Raw genomic sequence first — 20,422 nt, 5'->3', positions numbered from 1 at the left:
TGCTCAAATTGTCCAGACATGTATTTGTCAGCCTCATAAAGGTGCGTGCCGAGGTTTGTGGTGATTAGGCTAACATCCTAAAGTTCCACTTGGTGTTTTGTAGAGTATTTTGGGCTGTGCAAAAAATTTAAGAGTCAAATTTATGAGGTCAGACTTTGGGGTTTAATAACAGTTCCACCATGTGGTGTATTTTTCGGAAAAATAATAGCACAGCCAACACAGTAGGGGTGCATTTTTGACAAATGTTCACACTTTTGTTTGCAGCGTTTGAGGAGTGGAAGCATCAACTTACACAAACAAGTATAAGCAGCCATGTGGAGGAAAAACATGGGACACCTCATAAGGTGTAGGGGTTTATGATGGTTTATTAAGTGCTCATAATATAATTATTGCAATACTTATAAACTATTTCTACACCACAGTATGGTACCCTTACTGCATAGGGTTGCCCCATAGTGTAAAAATTTCACTGCAGGCTCACGCCATAAACACAGCAGCAGGCTAGCCCAATAGGGCCCTAGTAAACTGCATGGAGAACAAGAAAAACTGGAAAGTCAAGACAAAAATTCAGTCACGTTGAGACAGGCCATGGGAATCGTCCTTGTGCAGTCAGCGTGGATCTTTTGGCAGTTTAACCGTCCTTGCTGAAGGATCCTGGCGAGTTTGCGTAATGGCTAGGCGAGTATGTGGCCCTTGTAAAACAACAGCACAAGGAAAATGTCTGTTATACATGCTCAAAGCAAGCTAAGGTATTGTGCTGCTTGAAACACAGTAAATGTTAGCATACTATCCACAAGACTGGGGGTAATCAAGCAGACAGTGAAGACCTTTACCAAGGCCGAACAATCCTTAAAAATAGCCATTTTTGATTGAAAATTTTGAACATGTCTACTGACGGTGTTCGGTGGTAATTGTGCATTAGACAGTGAATTCTAACTGCTACAACACAAAGGGATTTTTTAAAACCACATTCACTAGATTTGGTAGGTCACTGCACACCTTGACCCCAATGCAAGTGGACCACACCTTTATCCGGATCTGCATCAAAATTGAGTGGCTTTTTCTCAGCCTGTGCAAAGTTTAGCGGAAACCATGTAGTTTTAGCATCATCCTAACGAACAAACTAACCAACAAATCAACCTCTTACCTTACCCAAATTGCGTTTGGTAGAAAAAAAGTTAACTTAATCGTAATCTAATCTCGCTGTGGGCCTTGAAGTCTACCCTGCAACAATAACAGAAAGCAGATGTAAATGTTATGACTGAAACGTTCATTCATAACAAATAAAAGCAAGGAATACCTGGGGGGGAAAACAAAACCTTGTTATACCAGAACATCACAGTGCTAATGTTTGTTATTTTGTCTCAAAATGAGCACTGTTGCCCATTCCCCTCATTATCTGTGGGGCAAAAACACCATTTGCACTGCATACGCTTAGTGAAAAACCCTTGTATTTATGCTTAAATTTGGAAAGCTTCAAGTAGTGGAACTAGATTTCGCAGCTAACATACTTCATAGAATATGAAACAAGTGACCTTGCATCTTGACAAAAGGTATAGTAATGAACATGAACGGAAATATCCATTATCACCAAGTTGTTTCACCTCACTATAGTGTCAGCCATTACACAAGCTGGGTTTTCTCAGACTGACAATGTTGCAATGGGATATTTAATGAAAGACTGCCTTAAAAGTTAAGTGAAGAGGAGCTTTCTTGTAAACAATCTTCATGTCTGGATCCCAACCGCAGTTAAAGTCGAGGCTTATGAAAAACGCTGAGCTAACAGCCTACAAAGTGGAAGCAGGGGGAGAAAGGGCCATTTTGGTTGGCTGATGAGAGAGGGCTATCATATTTCTTGCGCAGAGGTGGGGTTGAAAGAGGGAAGCCTTGTGGGGTTACATAATATTGTTAGAGCCAGAAGGGGTGTAAACAAAAAACCACTCTGAAGTGGGACATGCCTAACCGTTGCCTGGTAACAAATATTTTGGGCAGGACGAGCAGACAAACATGGCCTGCCTTCCAATGGGAAGCAGGGGCTGGCCTCATGAGCACGACGGCGGGCTAGTAACTTCCCGAAAGTATGCTAAGATACAGAGGCAACCAAAACAAAGCACGTCGGGGGGAAATTAGACAACACTGGGTCTGTTTAAATCTGGCTTGACTGGAGTCTAGACTACCACTAGTTGCAAACAACAACAAAAACAAACATGTAGCCTACACTTCAGAGGATACGGTATTTAAAACTACCACAAATAGCGTGCAGAGACACTGATAGCCTGGCTAGGCTAGGGTGCTAGTTAGCTAGCTTCCGTTTGCATGTGCAGGCATAAATATACACAGCATGGAAACCACTCAAGTGACGAATAAGCACGTAAATCATTTCTTTGCCGACACAAGTGCGACGTGGGGGTGTTAAACGCGCAGCCGGGGAGGATTAACCAACTAATAAATAACAGCGCGCTCGCCTCGCCGTACTGACAGAACCCGGAAGTCGCGTAGTTGCCAGGTCGTCGCCATGGAAACCGTTTGCTGGGCGGCACAACACGCGAGACGGCGGCAGCAGCGGTGTATCCATGGAGACCGTACGCTACACACACTTGATTTAACAATACACTCCGGCATACTTTGATTAGTAAACAGTTGCCGTGGTAGTTGCTTATTTTTTTTACAATCGTCTTCATCTGTTTATGTGACGCGATTAGGTCATTCAGTCATGCCTCCATCATAACGCGTGATTCAGTCAGGAGTCATTCCGGGTCCGTCGCGTCGGTACCAACAGGGGCTCAAATCACGTCCTCCGTGGATGTCTGACGTTGTTGTAGCTCTGACTACCCCCTTGTTCACTTACACACGCACCGCGACTTTTACATCACAACCCACCCCCAAAAAACGTACTAATAGTAATTGTACTTTGTACATTCATGAGATGCCACCTCACCTCGAATTCCCGCATGGATCACCATCATCACCCCCACCCCACCCAAACCACCTGCCGCATTCCCGCTGGTGGTGTTCGCATGTAGGCCACCATCATGAATCACTTGTGTGTGTGTGTGTGTGTGTGTGTGTGTGTGTCTTTTTGACAAGATCTGATTTCCGTCACTGCTGCCCACAGCACACGTCGAAATTAGCACACACACTGATGTTTATTGTGTTATTTTGTGTCCCTTTCTCTTGTGCCCATTGGATCCCATATTAGAAAAAAACAGTACATCACACTAATATTGGCTTCAATCCAGAGTACAGGTAACAGGAAACACTCAAGTACGTAAATGAAAAGGATCTCCCTTTGTGAAGGTTGTAAGGATTCCCGTGGGTGTGTGCTGAGAATCTTTGCAGAGGGATTCAAGAGGCACTCAATGCATACAGAAAGTAGACAGGAAGCTGTTAATCATACCTACAACTGCTAAAATTAACAACAAATCTTACACTGACTTACGGCAGTAAGTCTAGCCTACGCGACTTACCATGAATAGAAGAAAAGATTTTAAAGTGCAAAAGACTGGGGGGGGGGGGGGGGGGGGGGGCACACAGAATGATTTACAACTTTGTATCTGTCTCATTTCTACGCTGCGCTTATGAGGCGCTCAAGCACACTGCGTATTTCTGAGTGTTAGGAGTCTGCTTTTTTTCGATGTATTAGTTATTATAATATATATATGTATTTCACATTGTTTTCTGCAAGTACAACTATAATGTTCTCTTTTAAATGTGTTTTGTGTTGATATTGGAGGGTGTCTGGAACGGGCTAATTGGATTTCTATTACGTATTTCTATACATTTTGGTTTTCGTCTGACCTTTTGGAACCGATTAATGACGACAACCACTGTACTGTAGATATAGGCTATTTAGATTGCATAACAGTACACAGAATTGAATAGTATTCTAACAGAGGGGTTATTTAGAACTTTTACACCTACTATATCACTAAAACTAACAGTAACTTATGCTGCGTCTTATCGTAAATAAAAGGATTTATAAAGTCCAAAACTCCTTGTTGCCGTCACATTAAGATTCTATTGTATAATGATTTAAAATACTTCTAGACTCTTACTATTGCTTAGCAGCACAAATAATTGAATAGTATTGTATGAAAGAGATTACATAGAACTATCAAAACACATTTAAAGATACCCCCCAGTACTTGAATATAGTAGGATGGATGGATGGATGGATGGATGGATGGATACTGTAGATAAATAGATACTGTAGATAGATATTTATTAATCCCCTTGGGGAAATTTGGGTATCCAGTCACTCACAATATGCAGTACGGTCCTAAAATACAATAAAAGTCTCAAAGCATAAATCTAGCATAAAAGTGATAAAAACAATCTAAAATGTACATATTACAAAATAATAAATATGAGCAAAACAATAGAAACTATGAGAAAAGAAATTTGCAAGACCATTACAAATATATACATGGAAATCCTGTCCATTACTCAATTGAAAAAAATATTTGGAAAAAAATGCACCTGATGGTAAATTCATCAGGAAGAATGTTTTATTTGTGCACTTTAATTCATGAAGTCATTTCACTTTTGCAGTACAAGGAGACCTCTCTTAATTGTTTTACTGAGTATATTTTAAAGAAAGTTACTTTTTTTTTTACTATACCTGTACTTTAGTAAAAATGTTATCAAAGTATCTGTACTTAGTTCCACCTGTGTATAGGGTGAAAACATATAACGTCATTATAAACAAAAAATGTTTAATACTTGTAACACTTTTATTTCTGGAAGTTTCCAGTCAGAAATAGTCAGACGGTGAGAAATAACCATCGCTTTTGAAATTATATTTTAAAAAGGAAACAGCTATTATTATACACCGGCGAGGTAAGGTTTTGGACCCTTTCAATGCGAGAGGGAATCCCTCGACGTCACCAAGGATACCAAACACAACAGCAGTGCACAAATATGGGCATGTACGTCAGCGGAACCCCGAGGCGGGACTTAAATGCCTCGGTTGTAGGTTTACCCAAGGAGGATTCATTCATAAGACAAAATCGGCTTGTTTGTACCGTAATTTCATCTCGCATCCGCCGGGTCTCGCCGCAAAAAGGACTTTATGGATCTATCTAAGTAAAGAAGGAAGGACCTAGAGCATTTCTTGGGGACAGCGGACAATTTTCACCCCCATTTTGTTCGCGGGGAAGTGGATTAAAAGTTTCTTCATGCAACTTTTTTGGAAAGACAGCTGGAGCAGCTCACACGGAAACAGCAAAAAGACTACTAACGGTGAGTAGTATTAACAAATAACTCCGTTTAGTGCAATCTAGAGAATGTGTTTATTATAGTGTAATCTAGAGAACGTGTCTATTACATAGACCAAAACAGATTTATGTATGCTGCTTATATATACACATAATTTTACTGACTACTCCAGGTGCCACGGTCTCTTTCGGTCCCCCCGGGGAAATGTACCAAGGGTTCCCCGGCGACCCCGACAGCGGTTCCCGTGGAAGCTCCTCTCCGTCCATAGAGTCCCAGTACCTCTCCTCAGTGGACTCCTTCGGGAGCCCGCCGACCACCAGTGCTCCCCAGGTAAAAATATTAAAATTACAATTTTTGAGGCAAAGCTAAATGAAGTAAGCTGATCTTAATGTTTGGTTTGAGTGTCGCGCGTGTGCTACAGCCGGCTGGACAAGCTAGCTAGCTAGCTTGCTAGCATCGATATATACTGTACACACTTTTATGTCACAATAATAACGTACGAAAAAGACGTAGAATGTCTATAAAGATTTTTTAAAAATCGTTATCGGCTGCTTAGAAGGTCTCTTGCTGTGAAAACGTGCTTTCTACTTCGTCGTGTAGCGGGTGACACACAGCTGCAATCCTCCGTCACTAGCGAAACACCGCCCCTTTCCCGCAGCTCAACCACTCTCTCTCCCTCTCTGAGGCAGTGACGTAAATGGCCTGTCTATTTTGGAATGCTACGTCGCGTTGTCAAGGGGAACACCGGGGGTGTGACGGGGGAGGAGGAAGAGGGAGGAGACAAACCCGGGCTGAGAGCTGCCTGTCATGGCGACTATTGTGTGAATTTTAATAAAAAGTCAACCCTGTTGTTGTCAAGTAAAAATACATACATAAAGCAAACTGGTCTTCAATCTACAGGACTACTGGTGAAAGGTTCATAAAAAAAACTAGATTAATTTGAACTAACTGCACACAGTTAATTTTTGTGTACCGTATATGTATTTTAGTATTTAATTTGCACTTTATTTACTTTATATGCTTCATTCAGGAATGAATCATGAATTTATTACACTGGAAATATGTTGGGCTGCACTTTGGCCTCGTGGCGACCAGTCCAAGGTGTACGCTCCTCTCACCTGAAGTCAGCCAGGATAGACTCCAGCTCACCCGCAAGTGGCATACAAAATGGATGGCTGCCCGGGTAAATAAATGAACGTCATGTGTCATAAGGGAGGTGTGCGATAGTGCAGTTGGGGTTTCAGTGCCTTGCTCAAGGGCACCGTGGCACTGATGAAGAAAGGGGAGGGATAAGCTTGAGTATACACCCCTAAGCAATTGGCTGTTCAGTGAAAGAACGGCACAGAGAAATACTAAGAATACGATTATAATGATTAGGTATAGAATACAATTCTAATGAATAGAATTATTTGATTAACAGCTGAGGATATGTTATAGTGATGTGTTGGTTGCGAACGAGCTGGCTCTAGAGCGGAATTCCCACCACTATAAAGTACTGTGATACAACAGCGATTTCTTCCATGCAGTGCCTGTAAAGACGATATGTCCATGTCTCCTGTTCAGGAGTGTGTGTCAGCCGGAGCTGGCTTGAGCATTGTGGGTAGCGGGCCGACATCCAGCGCCGGAGGGGAGATGCCCGGCTCATTTGTGCCGACCGTCACTGCCATCACCACCAGCCAGGACCTGCAGTGGATGGTTCAGCCCACGCTCATCTCCTCCCAGGCCTCGGGCCAGAGTGGCACCACTGGCACCTCCACCATGACCCAGCCGGTGTTACTGGTCGACCCGTACGACATGCCGGGTCCTAGTTATTCCTCCGGGTCTAGATTCACCCCATCGAGTTCGGACACTGCTGGTCCGGCTCCGGGCCCCATCCGCCAGTCCAGAACCCGTAGTCGTCGCACACGAGACGAGTCTGTGAGTGAAGACGGAGATGTTGGTGTGTTAGTAAGTGTGTGTGCTTGGAGGGTTTGTTTGTTTGCCCTCACATGTTTACACATTCAGTATCATACATGAGTTGTGCTAACAGATGAGAGCAGGGGGTTTTAAAGTGTGAGGCGGGCCTCCCCCGTGAAGCCCACAAGGCTTCAGTGGAGGCACAGAAACTTGAGAAAAATAAAGAAAACATTTTTAAAACCTTCTAAGCTAACCTGAGTTATGCCAAAGACAAAATCGTTTTTTGGGGGAGGCCCCAACTGTTATGTTCTCTGATTTACTGAGCCACACTTTCAAAACCCCCGGATTAGGATTAAACCACATGTAGTCGTAACATAATACAATACCACTTAAGACAACAGGATTACTCTCAAGTCACAGGAACATATCTGAACACCCTTTGTCTTCATCCTAGCTGTCTCCAGAAGAGGAGGAGAAGCGGCGTGTCCGTCGAGAGAGGAACAAACTGGCCGCCGCGAAATGCAGAAACCGGAGACGGGAGCTCACAGACAGACTGCAGTCGGTGAGCTTGGCCCACTTAATAGTGTTTCTACCAGCACGAATGAATGTTGCATTCGAGCAACCACAACATTTGGTACACCTGCATAAATGAAATGAGATTCAAAACAACGTCTGGATCAAAAATGATATATTTGTAATCAATTCTGTGCAATGTTTTGGTTGCATGAACTCATCACGGGCGTGGGGGCTATGCCCACCATTTTTCTGTTTTTCTAAAATGTACTGAATATTATATCCACATCTTTAGGCCCGGGGGGCGCATTCTAAAACAATTATGTAAAAAACAGGAGCAAAAAGGTGTAATGTATGGAGAAAAAGTAGAAATGTGAACAATAACAACACAAAGCTGACCTGTAGGCTGTTTTTTATTCAACTTCCTAGCATGTGGGATTGGTATCAGCATTTTTTTTTACAAAATTAAAAATATCAACATGGCCCCCCACATCCTTTTAATGTTTTAGTATGCGAGCATTGGTGGAAAAAGTTTGGATACCCCTGGTCTAGTGTCTCCTCCTTCATCTTCCTTGTCTAAGAATTTTCTTCTTTCTCTCTGCCTCCACAGGAGACGGATAACCTGGAGGAGGAGAAGGCCGAACTGGAGGCTGAGATCTCTGAGCTCCAAAAGGAGAAAGAGCGCCTGGAGTTTGTCCTGGTGGCCCACCAGCCCAACTGCAAGATCCTTTACCAGGAGCAGCCCCAGCCAAGCTCGGCGCCGCTGCCTGCCCAGACCTTACAAGCCCCTCCCTCCATTGTGAGCTTGGCGGTGAAGGAAGACTCTTTCTATCTTCCCGCCTCCTACACAACGGGCCACCCGGCCTCTTCACAGTCGCAACAGCAGCAGCAGCAGCAGCAAGTCCAGCAACAGCCTCAGCCAGGGATGATGCAGGAGGTAGAGTTTTCACGTTCTTTCTATGGCCCGAGTGAGGCGTTGGCGCCTGGCGGGTTGTGCCTCATGGCCGGCGACGGTGGCGGTGGTGGTAACCATGACAATGCGGCCATTGCCAGCCACAGCACCTCATACACATCTTCATTTGTGTTCACCTACCCAGAGGGAGCCTGCGGGGTCAGTGCCAACCATCGGAACAGCAGTAGCGAGCAGTCATCTGATTCCTTGAACTCGCCTTCTCTGCTGGCGCTCTGACTGACCGACAAAACACGCTCATATCTTACGCTTGCTGACAGTATGGGGTGACGCCCCCTTTGAGCAGTCTTGCGGATTGAGTAAAAGACTTTTAAGTAAAAAAATTTTAAGCATTCCAAGAAAGAGCCGTGCCAACTGAGTGTGGCGGCGTAATTGCATATGTCAATCAGACAAAAAGAGATATGATACACATTAGACTCAACTCGGTCATCAGCAAGCTGCACCGGTGCCCCCACCTTGTTCCCTCTGAGGGTCGTCCCGCCTTCTGTCATCCACTTTTCCATCCCTCCCTCCTCTTTTTGACGAGTGTTGTATTAGCGCACAAAAGGAGGAGAGAAAGACCGCACTCACCACCGCTAATCCTTCATCCCCTTTTGCTTGGAAGGCGTCTGCTTCTCGTGTGCTGTCCCTGCTCCCGTTTTTTTACAATTCCTCTGCCATGCCAGCATCTCTTTTTCTCTTCTTCTGTCTCTTGTGTTTCTCCCCCCCCCCTCTCTCTCGCTCTCTCTCTCTGAAGTCCTCGACTCCCGAGAGCCCGAAGACCCCCAAGAGCCCTTGGAACCTTGAGTGAAAACACACACACATCACCTTAACCTCTCAGGTTAAGATGCAGAACTCCTGGATCAGGATTCTGGATTCCCAAAAAGCCCACCCCTGGCGCACTCACTGGGAGCTGCGGCTGGACGCTTGCACACACGGACGCAAGGTCGATGCAAAAAAAAGTACGATGGAGGTCTTTAAACGAGCCACACCATGATGATAATGCATACTGCGTGGCTCTGAAGGCTCTGAGGTGCTGGGATGATGGATGACGCCCATTCTGTCCATGGATGTTTGTTGTTGTGAGCCAAATGCAAAGCTAAAAGAAAACATAAAAAAGAAAAAGATCCTGCTCTCGCCAATTTTGTGGCGGCTTGACCCTTTAAAGACGTCATCATATCGCCATCGCTTTTGCATTGTGTTTTTCCCCCACGTGAAGATCCAGACAGACAACCTCCAAAAAATTGGCCGCCTGGCCTGTTTATTTCTTTCTTGAGTGAGGTTGTATCTGCGACTGAGCACACACAGCAAAGACCCAGAAAACAAAAAGAGGAGAGCATCCCGGGGCCGGCGTTGCGTGAGCGTCCTCTCTTTTTGCCTGTGAATTTGTACCATTTGTTTTTCCTCGTACGTTCCAGTGACACTTGTTACATATTTTAATGTCTTTTTTATGTGTTTGATTGTTCTGCTTCTACTTGTGCCTTGTTTTATTGCTTCTAGCCTCCAACTCTTATTGTTGCATTGTACTATTTGATTTTTTTTCATGATTTGATTGTGTTTCATGTGGCAACTTTGGAGGCATGTTGTGCACAAAAGTTTTAAAAAAAGCCTTTACATCATGTATATATACTATATAAGTGTATGTATTATGATCGTTGAGTATGAATGTCTTGCAGATCGAAAACAGATATTTTTGAAGAAGAATCTGATGTTACTGAGGTTTAAAATGAATATTTTTCTAAGAGAATGGAAATATAAATCTATGAAAGATTTAAAACAAAAATGGCCGTGTCCCTTAACACGAAGCACTATGTCTCTTGCAATGTGTATTTATGTTTTCTAAAACAGTTAACAGCACTATCCGAGACAATGTAAATGTATGTTGATACGTAACTATGACGTTAGGAGGTTGTGGTGACGCCTTTTTGTTTTGTCTTTTTCTCTGTGAGGTCTGACCCAGAGCTACTGATGCTGCCGTCTTTAGTAGAGCCAAAATGACACAACAAATACTACAGCTGGTCAGACCATATTGAAGTTACATTTGCAGAAAAGATTCTTTATGCACTCCTGCGCACAATAAACTTATTGTTCCATAATGAACTCAAATCATGTGTATTTGAAGGACAAGCATATTGATTCACTTCCATATTTATGATGATAGTGGCTTTATTTTGAATAAATACACCATTTAAACCCAATTTCCTATCAGATGTGGCTCTTGGTGCTCAGACAGTGGGTGGACCTCACTTTTAAGTTATTAATGACTGTATTTAGGTGTTGAAGATACCTTTTTTTTTCTCTCTCCAAGATGCAAATGTGATGAGAATATGTTCTGGTGTCGGAATAAGCATAAAACATATTCACTAGTTCTCATGTACATAGTTATTTCTTTCCTTGTGGTGCTACTTTACAATAATGAAAAAAGAGGACTTCATGTCGTATGGTGCCGCAGCTTACATTAGCTCCAACCAATAGCAGTAGTAGTGAATTCAGTGCAGCGCAATCTCTTGTAGTTACGTCATAAAAACAATATTGATATTCACACGCACCATTAAATGTGTGAGCTACACCTCAGAGGCCCTTGCACTGAACACACAACATGCTCGACATCCATTTATCTGTTTTCTTTGGATTTCCATTTCTCTTTTCATGAATACAACAAAGTGACTTCGAAAAGGAGGCATGTTTATCAATACTAACCAACCGACCAACCTGCTTGTACTGTACTGAACGGCTGTGACGGCATCAATTGAAGAAGAGTTGCTCCTATTTTTCTACATGATGCTTTGACTGTTGCAATGTATTTTTATCATTCCATACTCGTCACAAATCCACACGTTATTGTTGATTTGAAATGCAATACCTATGATGCTCTTGGAGAAACATAATGTAGCAAATCTTAATTTGCGGTGAGGTCAAACTGCTACTATATGTCCAGTGTGATGATGTATTGCTTCTGATATTCAAAGTTACTCCCACAAATGTATTGCAACAGTTACTTTTGTTTTGTATCAGTGTTTCATCTATTTTGCTTATCATGACATTGTATTTTTTTTTCATCATTGTCACATTCAGTAGAATAATAATGATATTAAGTACATGTTATGTTTACAGCAGTGAAAGAGCCAAAGATATTTTGTTGGATATGATGTTATTTTTCTCTGCGTATATACACTATAATGTCAAATAACTGTATCCATTGTTTTTCTAGTTTTAATGTCAGGCTTGTTATGCTCAAAGGGGCCAACATATATGAAAACGTTTTTAATATGTAGTCTCAAATCTTATCCACAATCCCACTTCTATTTCTGTCCATATAATAATTTACATTATATACTTTGCCTCCTTTTTCCCAAAATTTCCTCGGGGGGGCAATCAAATATCTACAGAATGTAATATTTTAAGTCAACTGACCAAATCCAGTTAATTTTTGAATTTGCAAAGCGGTAATAAACTGTTTGCGACTGTGGGTGGTGGGCATGAACTTGAAGTGTTATCAAATTACTTCGCTTTTGTCTGTTTACAACAAATTGAAATCCACAATAAAACTGACCAATTCATAAATAACCTTTAACCTTCTTGACTGATTTGTTTTGTAGTCCTTCATTTCAAATGTGAGTGGATTGTTTGTTTGTTTGAGTCTCTGAGCCCTCTATCGCTTACAGCTGAAACTTCACAGGAAGTGCATTGTGCATTGTCTCGCGTGCCTCTTTACAGCCAGATGGGGGCGTTGTTCTGCCAGTAGCAGTTTTTTTTTCCCATCAGTGCTTTTAGTTCATTTAAAAACTGCATTATAAGCTATGCTGTACAATGTTTTCCTGTAGCAAGTGGTCTTGAGCTATGTCAAATCGGTAATTTCTCACAAAATATGATAATTTTGAACTTCTAGTACGACAATTTGTCATTTCCTATCTGGCAACAATGAAGGGCAGGAGGAGGAAGTTACGTTGGGGATACGGTTACGTCACTGCACATTTGAGTAAACATGGCGTCCGTGACAACAGGTGAGAAGGAAAGGGCCGGGCTAATACATCTTATTATTTGCTAACATATTTTGTTATGCTGCTACTCCGAGATACGTCTGCTTCATCGATTTAAAATAACAGCAACATGTCTTACCATTTCCGTCCAGATAATGCCGCAAATGGCCGCTAGCGCCATTTTATCCATGACAATAGGCACCTCTTAGCCAATGCTAGCGCGCCATGCTAACACATAGCTCTTATGTTGGTGCTGAAATGGATGACCTTGGTTTATTGGTGAATTTGTCATTAAGAGGTAACCGTGCATTGGGTTGCCATGTATGTACATTTTAGCATGCATGCTGTAATAACATGTAACGAATGTCACAGCTACAGTATCGAATGAAAGAACTATTTGAATCTGGCGTTATATTTCATGCCACAGATAAACTGTGTATTCAAGTTGATGACTCGCTCCAAATGAGGATTTGTCCGCTGTAATGTGCAGCTTGCATCATGATGAACATATTGGGGTGAGCCATTGTTGTGGCAGCTGCTGCCATCATTTTACACCCGCCATGAGACGTGACTTAAAGTGGATATAAATAACCTCCAGTTGCTTGTGGGCAGCATGTGTCATAACGTATAACCATAGCTTGCTACTGTCTCCCTCTCTTCTGTACTGTTCATTGTTGCTGTGGTGGTAGTTTATAAGTAGTGAGCCCTACTTGGGAACACGCTGTTTTCTGTGTCTGTACCTTTAATGCCAAAGAGCTTGTCCACGCCTGTCTCCAACAGAGAAGTGCATTACACTTAATGCACTTTTTATACAAACACTAACTCTGCACTAGCATAGCTATGCAAGGGACAGCACTAACATTTCACTCACATGTTAACTGCAACTTCATGCGAGATTAGAAAAACATATCCAAGTTACAGTCCCCATGTCTGTAGCTGACTGACAGATAGTTGCCAGAGCTTTATTTTAAGATGTGCAGCGAAGCCTATTATGATGGGCGTATACACCAGCCAGGTTCGCCGAGCTAGCAGTGGATCAGAGGTGGCGTTATGTCAGTGAGGAAAGACGGTTTTCCTTCATTTTGACATGAAAACCCACAAGTTCTCTCATAAGTGGAGCAAACGTATAGCGAGGGAGATGATTTTTATCATGTTTGTGTAAAAGTAGTCAACCCCTGCAGTCCAGCTCTGCACATGCCGGGGCTCGAACACGGGTCCACACATCCCCACCGGATTAAAATTAAGTCGAGCAGCGCTAGCCAATTAACCAAAAGCTGTTGGATGTCAACTTGTTGTCCAGCGCAGCTCTTACCCTTTACACTTGGTGCTCATTGGCAGGCGTTCCAGTTAGAACATTATTTAAAAGTCAATTCTTCATATTAAGGGATGAAGCTAGTGGTAAATGAGCGGGATTAATCGATTGCAATTTGTCTCTCTCTTAAGCCACCTCAGAGTGGATCCAGTTTTTCAAGGATGCTGGGATCCCAGCCGGCCTCGCTGTCACTTACGCAGTCTCCTTTGTGGATAACAGGTAATCCATATCCTCTTTTTCTCAATGCCGGCTTTCCACTGCAAAACACTGCGACATCAGCATATCATCACACACGAAAGGGAAATTGTTGAATCAAAATGTCAACGCGATTAATAATCTGGATGATGCACAAGAATACAAATATTTGCTGTCTTGTTACCACAGAATTCAAAAGAACATGCTAATGGACCTGAGTAAGGACATAATGATGGACCTCGGCATCACCGTTGTTGGTGACATCATTGCCATTCTCAAACATGCCAAGCTCGTCCACAGGCAGGTGAGATCCCACATTCGGAATTGTTTGAAATGTTGACGTTGGTTGGTATTAAAGTCTCTGTGTGCTTAATGCCCCTTTTCCATTGCACACTGCTCTTTTCTTGTCTCGATACTTGACATTGGTAAAACCAGTAACTCGCAGGCACTGTTTCGAGTCAGGTCGGCCTGCTTGCCACGCATGCCGTGTCAGCCCACCATGTGTAAGCCATTAGAAAGCAGCTTCGTTGTGGCTGCGTAATTACAGCATGTGAGGATACATGGCTAGAAATAACAAAAATAAACACACGTGCTAAAGTTATTATAGGCTTAAAGCTGCAGTATTATACTCCACAGTCTCCACTTTGCTGCTGCCGTCTGCTCTTCTAGCTGCCCTCAGTCCCCTCTGGAATAAAAGTAAAATAACCGAAACTCCTTGTTCACCTCTATGGTTGTTGTTTGTGAGCATGTTTCATTCTCACTGATGCCTTCAATGCAGCGTGGTTTACTTTCCCACAATCTGGAAATAGGTAGAGTGACCACTGCAGTGGAAAAGTGGCATTATGGGAGGACTGTAGCATCTCTTCAACTGGACTTACCAACCCCCCTAATTTTTAGTGTGATGACATACGCTTGAATTTCAGCAAATGTAGCCATCTCCACACATACAAGCGCTCAGCCTGACGCGTTCATGGCTTCACAGAGAGTCGGGACAACACAGAACTCTTAACATCGCACTTAACTGCTGGGTCGCTACATTATCATTATTGTTGATTTAATATGAGGCTGTAATACACTGCTCTCTACAGAAAAGTATCATTTTGTAGCGATCCGGGCGTTTTGTGTTGTGTAGACATCCGATGTGCTTGCTTTGTGTGGTCGTCGGGCGGAGCATGTGTGTGTGCGCGCGCGTGAGGATGGCTGCGTTCTCTGTTACTCTTTTGGCTATGTCAGCTGATATTGGTCTAGGTATTTTTGCTGATATTCTTCTAGCTATGTTGTCTGACAACATTAAAGAACAGATGTGGCTCAGAGACCGCAAATTCCCGCAAGTGGTATAGGGAATTTCTGATATATGAATTACGCTGGTATCAGAACCAGATATTGATATTGGATCGGATTGCCCCCGTCCCCAGCTTGAATGTTAACCAAAACCCTCCATTTTGCACCTCCTTCCCCGTTCAGGACATGTGCAAAATGGCCACGGAAGCCATCACCTCAGGACAGACCAGCGTGAAAGCAGAGCTCAGAAGAACTGCCAACACTCGTAAGAAACATTTCAAAGCTTGGCAATTACGCTTTGCACCAGACAAAATAATCCTAATCCCTTTTATGATGCTCATTTAAGTTTTGATAGCAGTTAGAAAATAATCTTTGTGTCTTCACTCAGCTGCGACTCGTATGATAGCCAACGCCTTGAGCCACGACTCCCCACCAGTCACTCCACCCCGTCGACCCGACAACCGCCTCTCAGTCACGGTGTCCAACGTGCCAGCAAACAAGAATAGCAAAGCAGGTAATGTTCACGTGTGTTTCCCCATGCCGTTCCATCGGTTTGACCTACCACCGTTGTCCCCCCCGCCCCCCCAGCTGTAAGTCAGCCAGCAGACGAAGAGAACGGGTTGTCAGACGCGAAACACCGGCGTGTGACAGCGGAGATGGAAGGCAAGTACATCATCAACATGCCCAAAGGCACCACGGCACGCACACGCCGCATCCTGGCCCAGCAGGCCAAGAAAGGTAGGCCTGAACCAGCGGGTTGGGCGCCTCGCCGAATGATGCTGAACGCGGCTAATCAACTAATCGATACTAAAAGCAGCACTCGCCAACTCTATTCCTCCTAAAACTCCAACCAAAATGTTGGCATGCTATCCTTTACGTGTCTCTTGTTCGCACCCTACTAACCTTTCTCACAGCCAGGATGGATTTTAGCTTCACTTCATTAGGTACACCTGCACAATCTAATACTGTCAACATGAGAGCTGGATCAAATACTTAGCTTTTGTCCCACTCGTAAGATAACAGAAACAGTGGTCAGTATGATGTGATACATCACCATAATAAACATTATGAAATGGATCCATCTGAAACTGAGCAGTATTGTCTTTGTAAAGGCAGAATCTCTTGACTAGAGTGTCGGTGTACCTAATGAAGTGGCCACTAACTGCACATCTGATATCAGCTTGACTTTATCAAATAGGTACTAAAGAAATGCTCAAGAAGTTAGACAATAAATTACATGTTTTTATAGCTTTGTTCTTATCACAATGAAGTTTCTGGCATTTTGGCATCACTGGTCATGAACTGAACGTTATGTCCTTTCAGCGCCCATCAACCGTAAAAGCCAAAGTTAGGGCCTATTTCCATGAGAACTATCCAGCAAAGCTTCGTTTCTTTGCATTTTTTAAAGTTCTACTTACAAACAGCAGCACTCCCATTCACATGGATCTGCATAGCGATTAAAGACACTGTCATTTGCATACCTTGCCTGTATCAAGTCTTTTATGTTGCCTTTGAGACCCATTTTTATAAGTTATCCTTTTTACTCACAAAGATGCCAAGTGAAAAAGTGACAAATGACCAGGTTTTAAGGCATTTTTAAAATATAAAGTGGTCTCATGTAAACGGCCCCTTAAAGGCACCAGTTGACTAATCATTTTTGAGAGTTGCTACTGATTCAGCAAAACACAAACTGAAAGATTCACAGTCCTTTTTTGTCTTCTTTCTTCTGTGGGATTTCAAAAGGTTTGAAGCGCACCTCTGTGTTTGCAAGACTTGGAGCTGAGGCAAAGGCGGACGCAGCAGCCAACACTAAGAAGGTGAGAGCTGTCAGTCATTCTTCATAGATGAAACGAAAGAATGACTTCCTGGTGACTTGGCATGATCTCTGTGTTGGCAGCCCACGGGCGTGTTCAGCCGTCTGGACCGAGCAGACGAAGTGGAGGAGGCGCCCAGGTCAGGAAAGAAGGTGGTGAGTCTACAGGAGGACGATAGTGATGGGGAAGGCTCTGTCCTCCAGTACGCCGGTGTCCTCAAGAAAACGCTCCCCTCCGCGAGGAGCGAGCCCGCCAAAAAGCCAGCTCTGACCACCCTGCGGCGCCTGGGAGGAAAATTCAAACAACCCTCGCCTGAAATGCCCACTTCCTCCTCGTGCCCCAATGGCTTCCCCCCTGCCAAAATGAGTGTGCTTCAGAGACTGGGAAAGCTCCCCGCCACCACACACCAGCCTGCCGTTACCGTGTCCCCTCCACCGGCTGACACGCAGGACAACAGAGTGACGAGCACTCGGCCCAGAGCCAAGCAGAAAGGCAACAGAGTGAGCTGTAAAGTCAGCAGCAGCACCAATGCTGGAGGAGGCGGAGCGGGGGACTGTGCGGGGGCCCAGATGGACTGCCAGGCTGTCAGTGTTTTTAAGAGACTGGGTAGCAAAAAAAAATAACTCACATCCCAAACTTTTTTTTTCTTCCTTTTACAGGGACTGCAAATTGATAATAGTTGATAAGAGTTTGATGTTTTATTTTGTGTACGGACAATGATACAAGCTTTTATTTTTACCTTTGGTGCCACCTTAAACCTCATTTTTACCGTTTGAAGCTCATCCCCCTGTATTTTATTGCTTGGACAGAGATATCACACTCATATCTGCCACTGACCCTTTTAAGCAGCTAAATATCTGAAGTACTAGTAGAAATGAGCCTAAGGCATGAGCATGACATGAACCGCTTGGTTTAATAGCTTTTAGCAATTTCCCTTGATGGATGCTTCTGTTGCCCAAACACGAACACACCGATACAGTATTTACAGTTCCCCTGAACAATATCTTTGTTTTGATACTTAATATTTTTTGTAATGCAAAATCTAAACAAGTTAGTTTTCCGTCTCATTTTATCCAGTCTAATTAAAACCTCTAGGTAGGCTAATATAGAACAAGCCATAGGATGCCATTTAAACCCTTTGTCACCTTCACCACCTGTAACAATGTGTTTTCAGCATTGATCGAATTGTTCTGCACCTCCTGCAAGTATGAATACCTCTGAACCTCCTGGTCGACTTTTCTACCACAGTACTGAATATTCTCTACCTGAAGGCAGCATGTTGAACATTTTCAAATGCAATGTATAGATTTACTAAACCTTGATTTCACACTGACTCAATAGGACACTCAATATTTTTCTATGTGAAAAATCTACACCTAAAAGTACTGATAGGTGTCACGGGTCAACACAGGACCAGTTTGTCCTACCCCCCCATCAACTGGCGTTGTAACACCTGTCTGTCTTTTAGACTTCACACTTGAATTTTGTTATGGTTGTACACATTTAAAGTGTTTTAATGTCTACAGAAACATTGAAAGAGGACAAAAGAAAAAAGAGAGAGAGCGAGAAAAAAAAAGAGTGCCTCGTAAGATAATTAAAACAAAGGATTCACAAATGTTTGTCTATTTTTTGTTACATTTGAATGCGGGTGTTGCAGTTGAGGTCGGTATGCACTGTGCTCTGTAGCTTTTAAATGCCGTTGATACAGTAACCAGTAAGTTCCGTTCCTATGACTCTGATATAAGTTGAGTTTTTGGGTAAGTCAGAACTTATACCAAACTTTTACCTAAATTAACACCTACTGTAAGCCGCTCACGCTGTACCCAGGACACACGAATAAAATACTACTAATAACAAATGAATAAAAATATAAAATTATATCATAAGATTAAATACAAAAGGTAAACTAAATGATAATAAAAAAAGAACAACTTACTTTTGTCCCTGTGCTTACACAGGAAGGGGGAAGGAGACCACTTTGTAGATGTCTAGAAGATGCTTTCAAACGTTCAAAAATACCATCTTTGGCCTTCATGATGGACTGAGCATGCAGCAAATGCTGATTTATCCACTGGTCGGTTAGCAATGTCTTCATTATTTCACTTTCCTTTACTTTTAAGCACTTCCACCAGAAGTCTGCCTCACGTTTGGGAGGCATAATGAAGAAAAGAGCAAAAGTGACGTTGTCCTTCCTCAATGTAACGACGAGACTGCGTTTTACCTATACGTGGATGTGCGCGTCATGAACGAGTCGTTTGAAAATCTGCGAGTTATTGCTGACTCCGTTAACTCGTTCACTCACTCACTCCTGCTACCTAAATTAAATAAAAAAGAAATAGAATAGAACCCAGCTAACATGTCGGTAATTGTGCAACCGTTACTGTAGCTGCATTTATGGATTAGCCCTGTGGAAAAAGCAGAAGTTAGCCAGACTGCAAGGGGCGCTAGACCTGCCTTCTTTAAAGACCAATTAAAACGTAATATTTTCCAGTATTACAGCGCAACCGATTTTTACGGCCAAGGGTTTGACAAAGACGTAAAGAAAAATGTACCATTTCTTTTCACCAACTTTCCTCTGGATATTCCACTGATGCAGGCCAATTTAAAAAGGGATATTCCTCATGTTTGGTGCCCCTGGTAGCCTTGCTAAACCCACGATTAGTTCCATGAACTTGCTGCATTTCTCTTTACGTGTGTGTTTCGTGGGTTTGTGTGTGTATTTGGCATTTGTAGCATTTTTCTTTTGTTTTGATTCTGCGCCATTTGTGTGAGTGCAGCATTTTTAATGCACAGCATTTGACTGTCGCATGTGTTTTATGGTGTTTGTGGTATGGATCATTTGTGTATTTAGTGCGTTTGGACGTGTACAACCACGCAATCTGCACCAACGTATACTGCATGGCAGGTTGGTGTCCTGCAGGTTACGTCATAGGAAAAGGGGGTGTGATTGATTTCATGGCCGCTAGAGGTAGCTGTCTTACTCTGCAGCCCCCCCACCCCACCCCGCCCTCCCACCATTCAATCTCTTTGAAACCTCGGCGGATGACGTCATCACGCATTGTTGAACTGCAGTGAAACTGGAATTAAAATGTTTACACTGTATTTTTTTACTTTTCTAAAAAAAAAAGGTAAACATGGTTTGAATTAGTAATTAAGTAATTGTATAATTTTAAAAGTGAGATGGACATTTGTGCCACACAATAATGGGAAATAACGCGAATACTGCACGGTTTCTTAAATTGGGCTGCAGTAAAACCCTCACGAC

The 20,422-nt window shown here is 43.0% G+C and overlaps 2 protein-coding genes across 8 annotated transcripts; both read left to right on the top strand.

The window, feature by feature from the left end:
* The first annotated feature begins 3,533 nt into the window (after positions 1-3,533).
* fosb (FBJ murine osteosarcoma viral oncogene homolog B) lies at positions 3,534-12,120 on the top strand. 4 transcript variants are annotated; one of them, XM_054794190.1, is made up of 6 exons: positions 3,534-5,241; positions 5,390-5,547; positions 6,781-7,164; positions 7,568-7,675; positions 8,237-8,563; positions 9,333-12,120. In XM_054794190.1, the coding sequence occupies exons 1-6, from the start codon at positions 5,178-5,180 to the stop codon at positions 9,384-9,386; spliced, it is 1,095 nt and encodes a 364-aa protein (XP_054650165.1). In that variant the 5' UTR covers positions 3,534-5,177; the 3' UTR covers positions 9,387-12,120. The 4 variants fall into 4 exon arrangements, with proteins under 4 accessions (XP_054650165.1, XP_054650163.1, XP_054650162.1 ...); XM_054794188.1 differs by having other exon boundaries at positions 8,724-12,120; XM_054794187.1 differs by having other exon boundaries at positions 6,781-7,134; positions 8,237-12,120.
* Positions 12,121-12,505: 385 nt separating this feature from the next.
* On the top strand, positions 12,506-19,140 carry c12h19orf47 (chromosome 12 C19orf47 homolog). 4 transcript variants are annotated; one of them, XM_054794194.1, is made up of 9 exons: positions 12,839-12,853; positions 12,983-13,070; positions 13,999-14,086; positions 14,252-14,366; positions 15,527-15,608; positions 15,732-15,857; positions 15,932-16,081; positions 17,087-17,160; positions 17,241-19,139. In XM_054794194.1, the coding sequence occupies exons 4-9, from the start codon at positions 14,265-14,267 to the stop codon at positions 17,778-17,780; spliced, it is 1,074 nt and encodes a 357-aa protein (XP_054650169.1). In that variant the 5' UTR covers positions 12,839-12,853; positions 12,983-13,070; positions 13,999-14,086; positions 14,252-14,264; the 3' UTR covers positions 17,781-19,139. The 4 variants fall into 4 exon arrangements, with proteins under 4 accessions (XP_054650167.1, XP_054650168.1, XP_054650166.1 ...); XM_054794192.1 differs by lacking the exons at positions 12,839-12,853; positions 12,983-13,070 and adding an exon at positions 12,506-12,579 and having other exon boundaries at positions 17,241-19,140; XM_054794193.1 differs by lacking the exon at positions 12,983-13,070 and having other exon boundaries at positions 12,590-12,853; positions 15,932-16,006; positions 17,241-19,140.
* Positions 19,141-20,422: the final 1,282 nt, after the last annotated feature.

The sequence above is a fragment of the Dunckerocampus dactyliophorus genome, chromosome 12 (assembly GCF_027744805.1).
Source record: "Dunckerocampus dactyliophorus isolate RoL2022-P2 chromosome 12, RoL_Ddac_1.1, whole genome shotgun sequence".
NCBI classification, from domain to species: Eukaryota; Metazoa; Chordata; class Actinopteri; order Syngnathiformes; family Syngnathidae; genus Dunckerocampus; species Dunckerocampus dactyliophorus.
The sequence above is the reverse complement of the archived record's forward strand: the minus strand, read 5'-3'. Positions and strand labels throughout refer to the sequence as shown.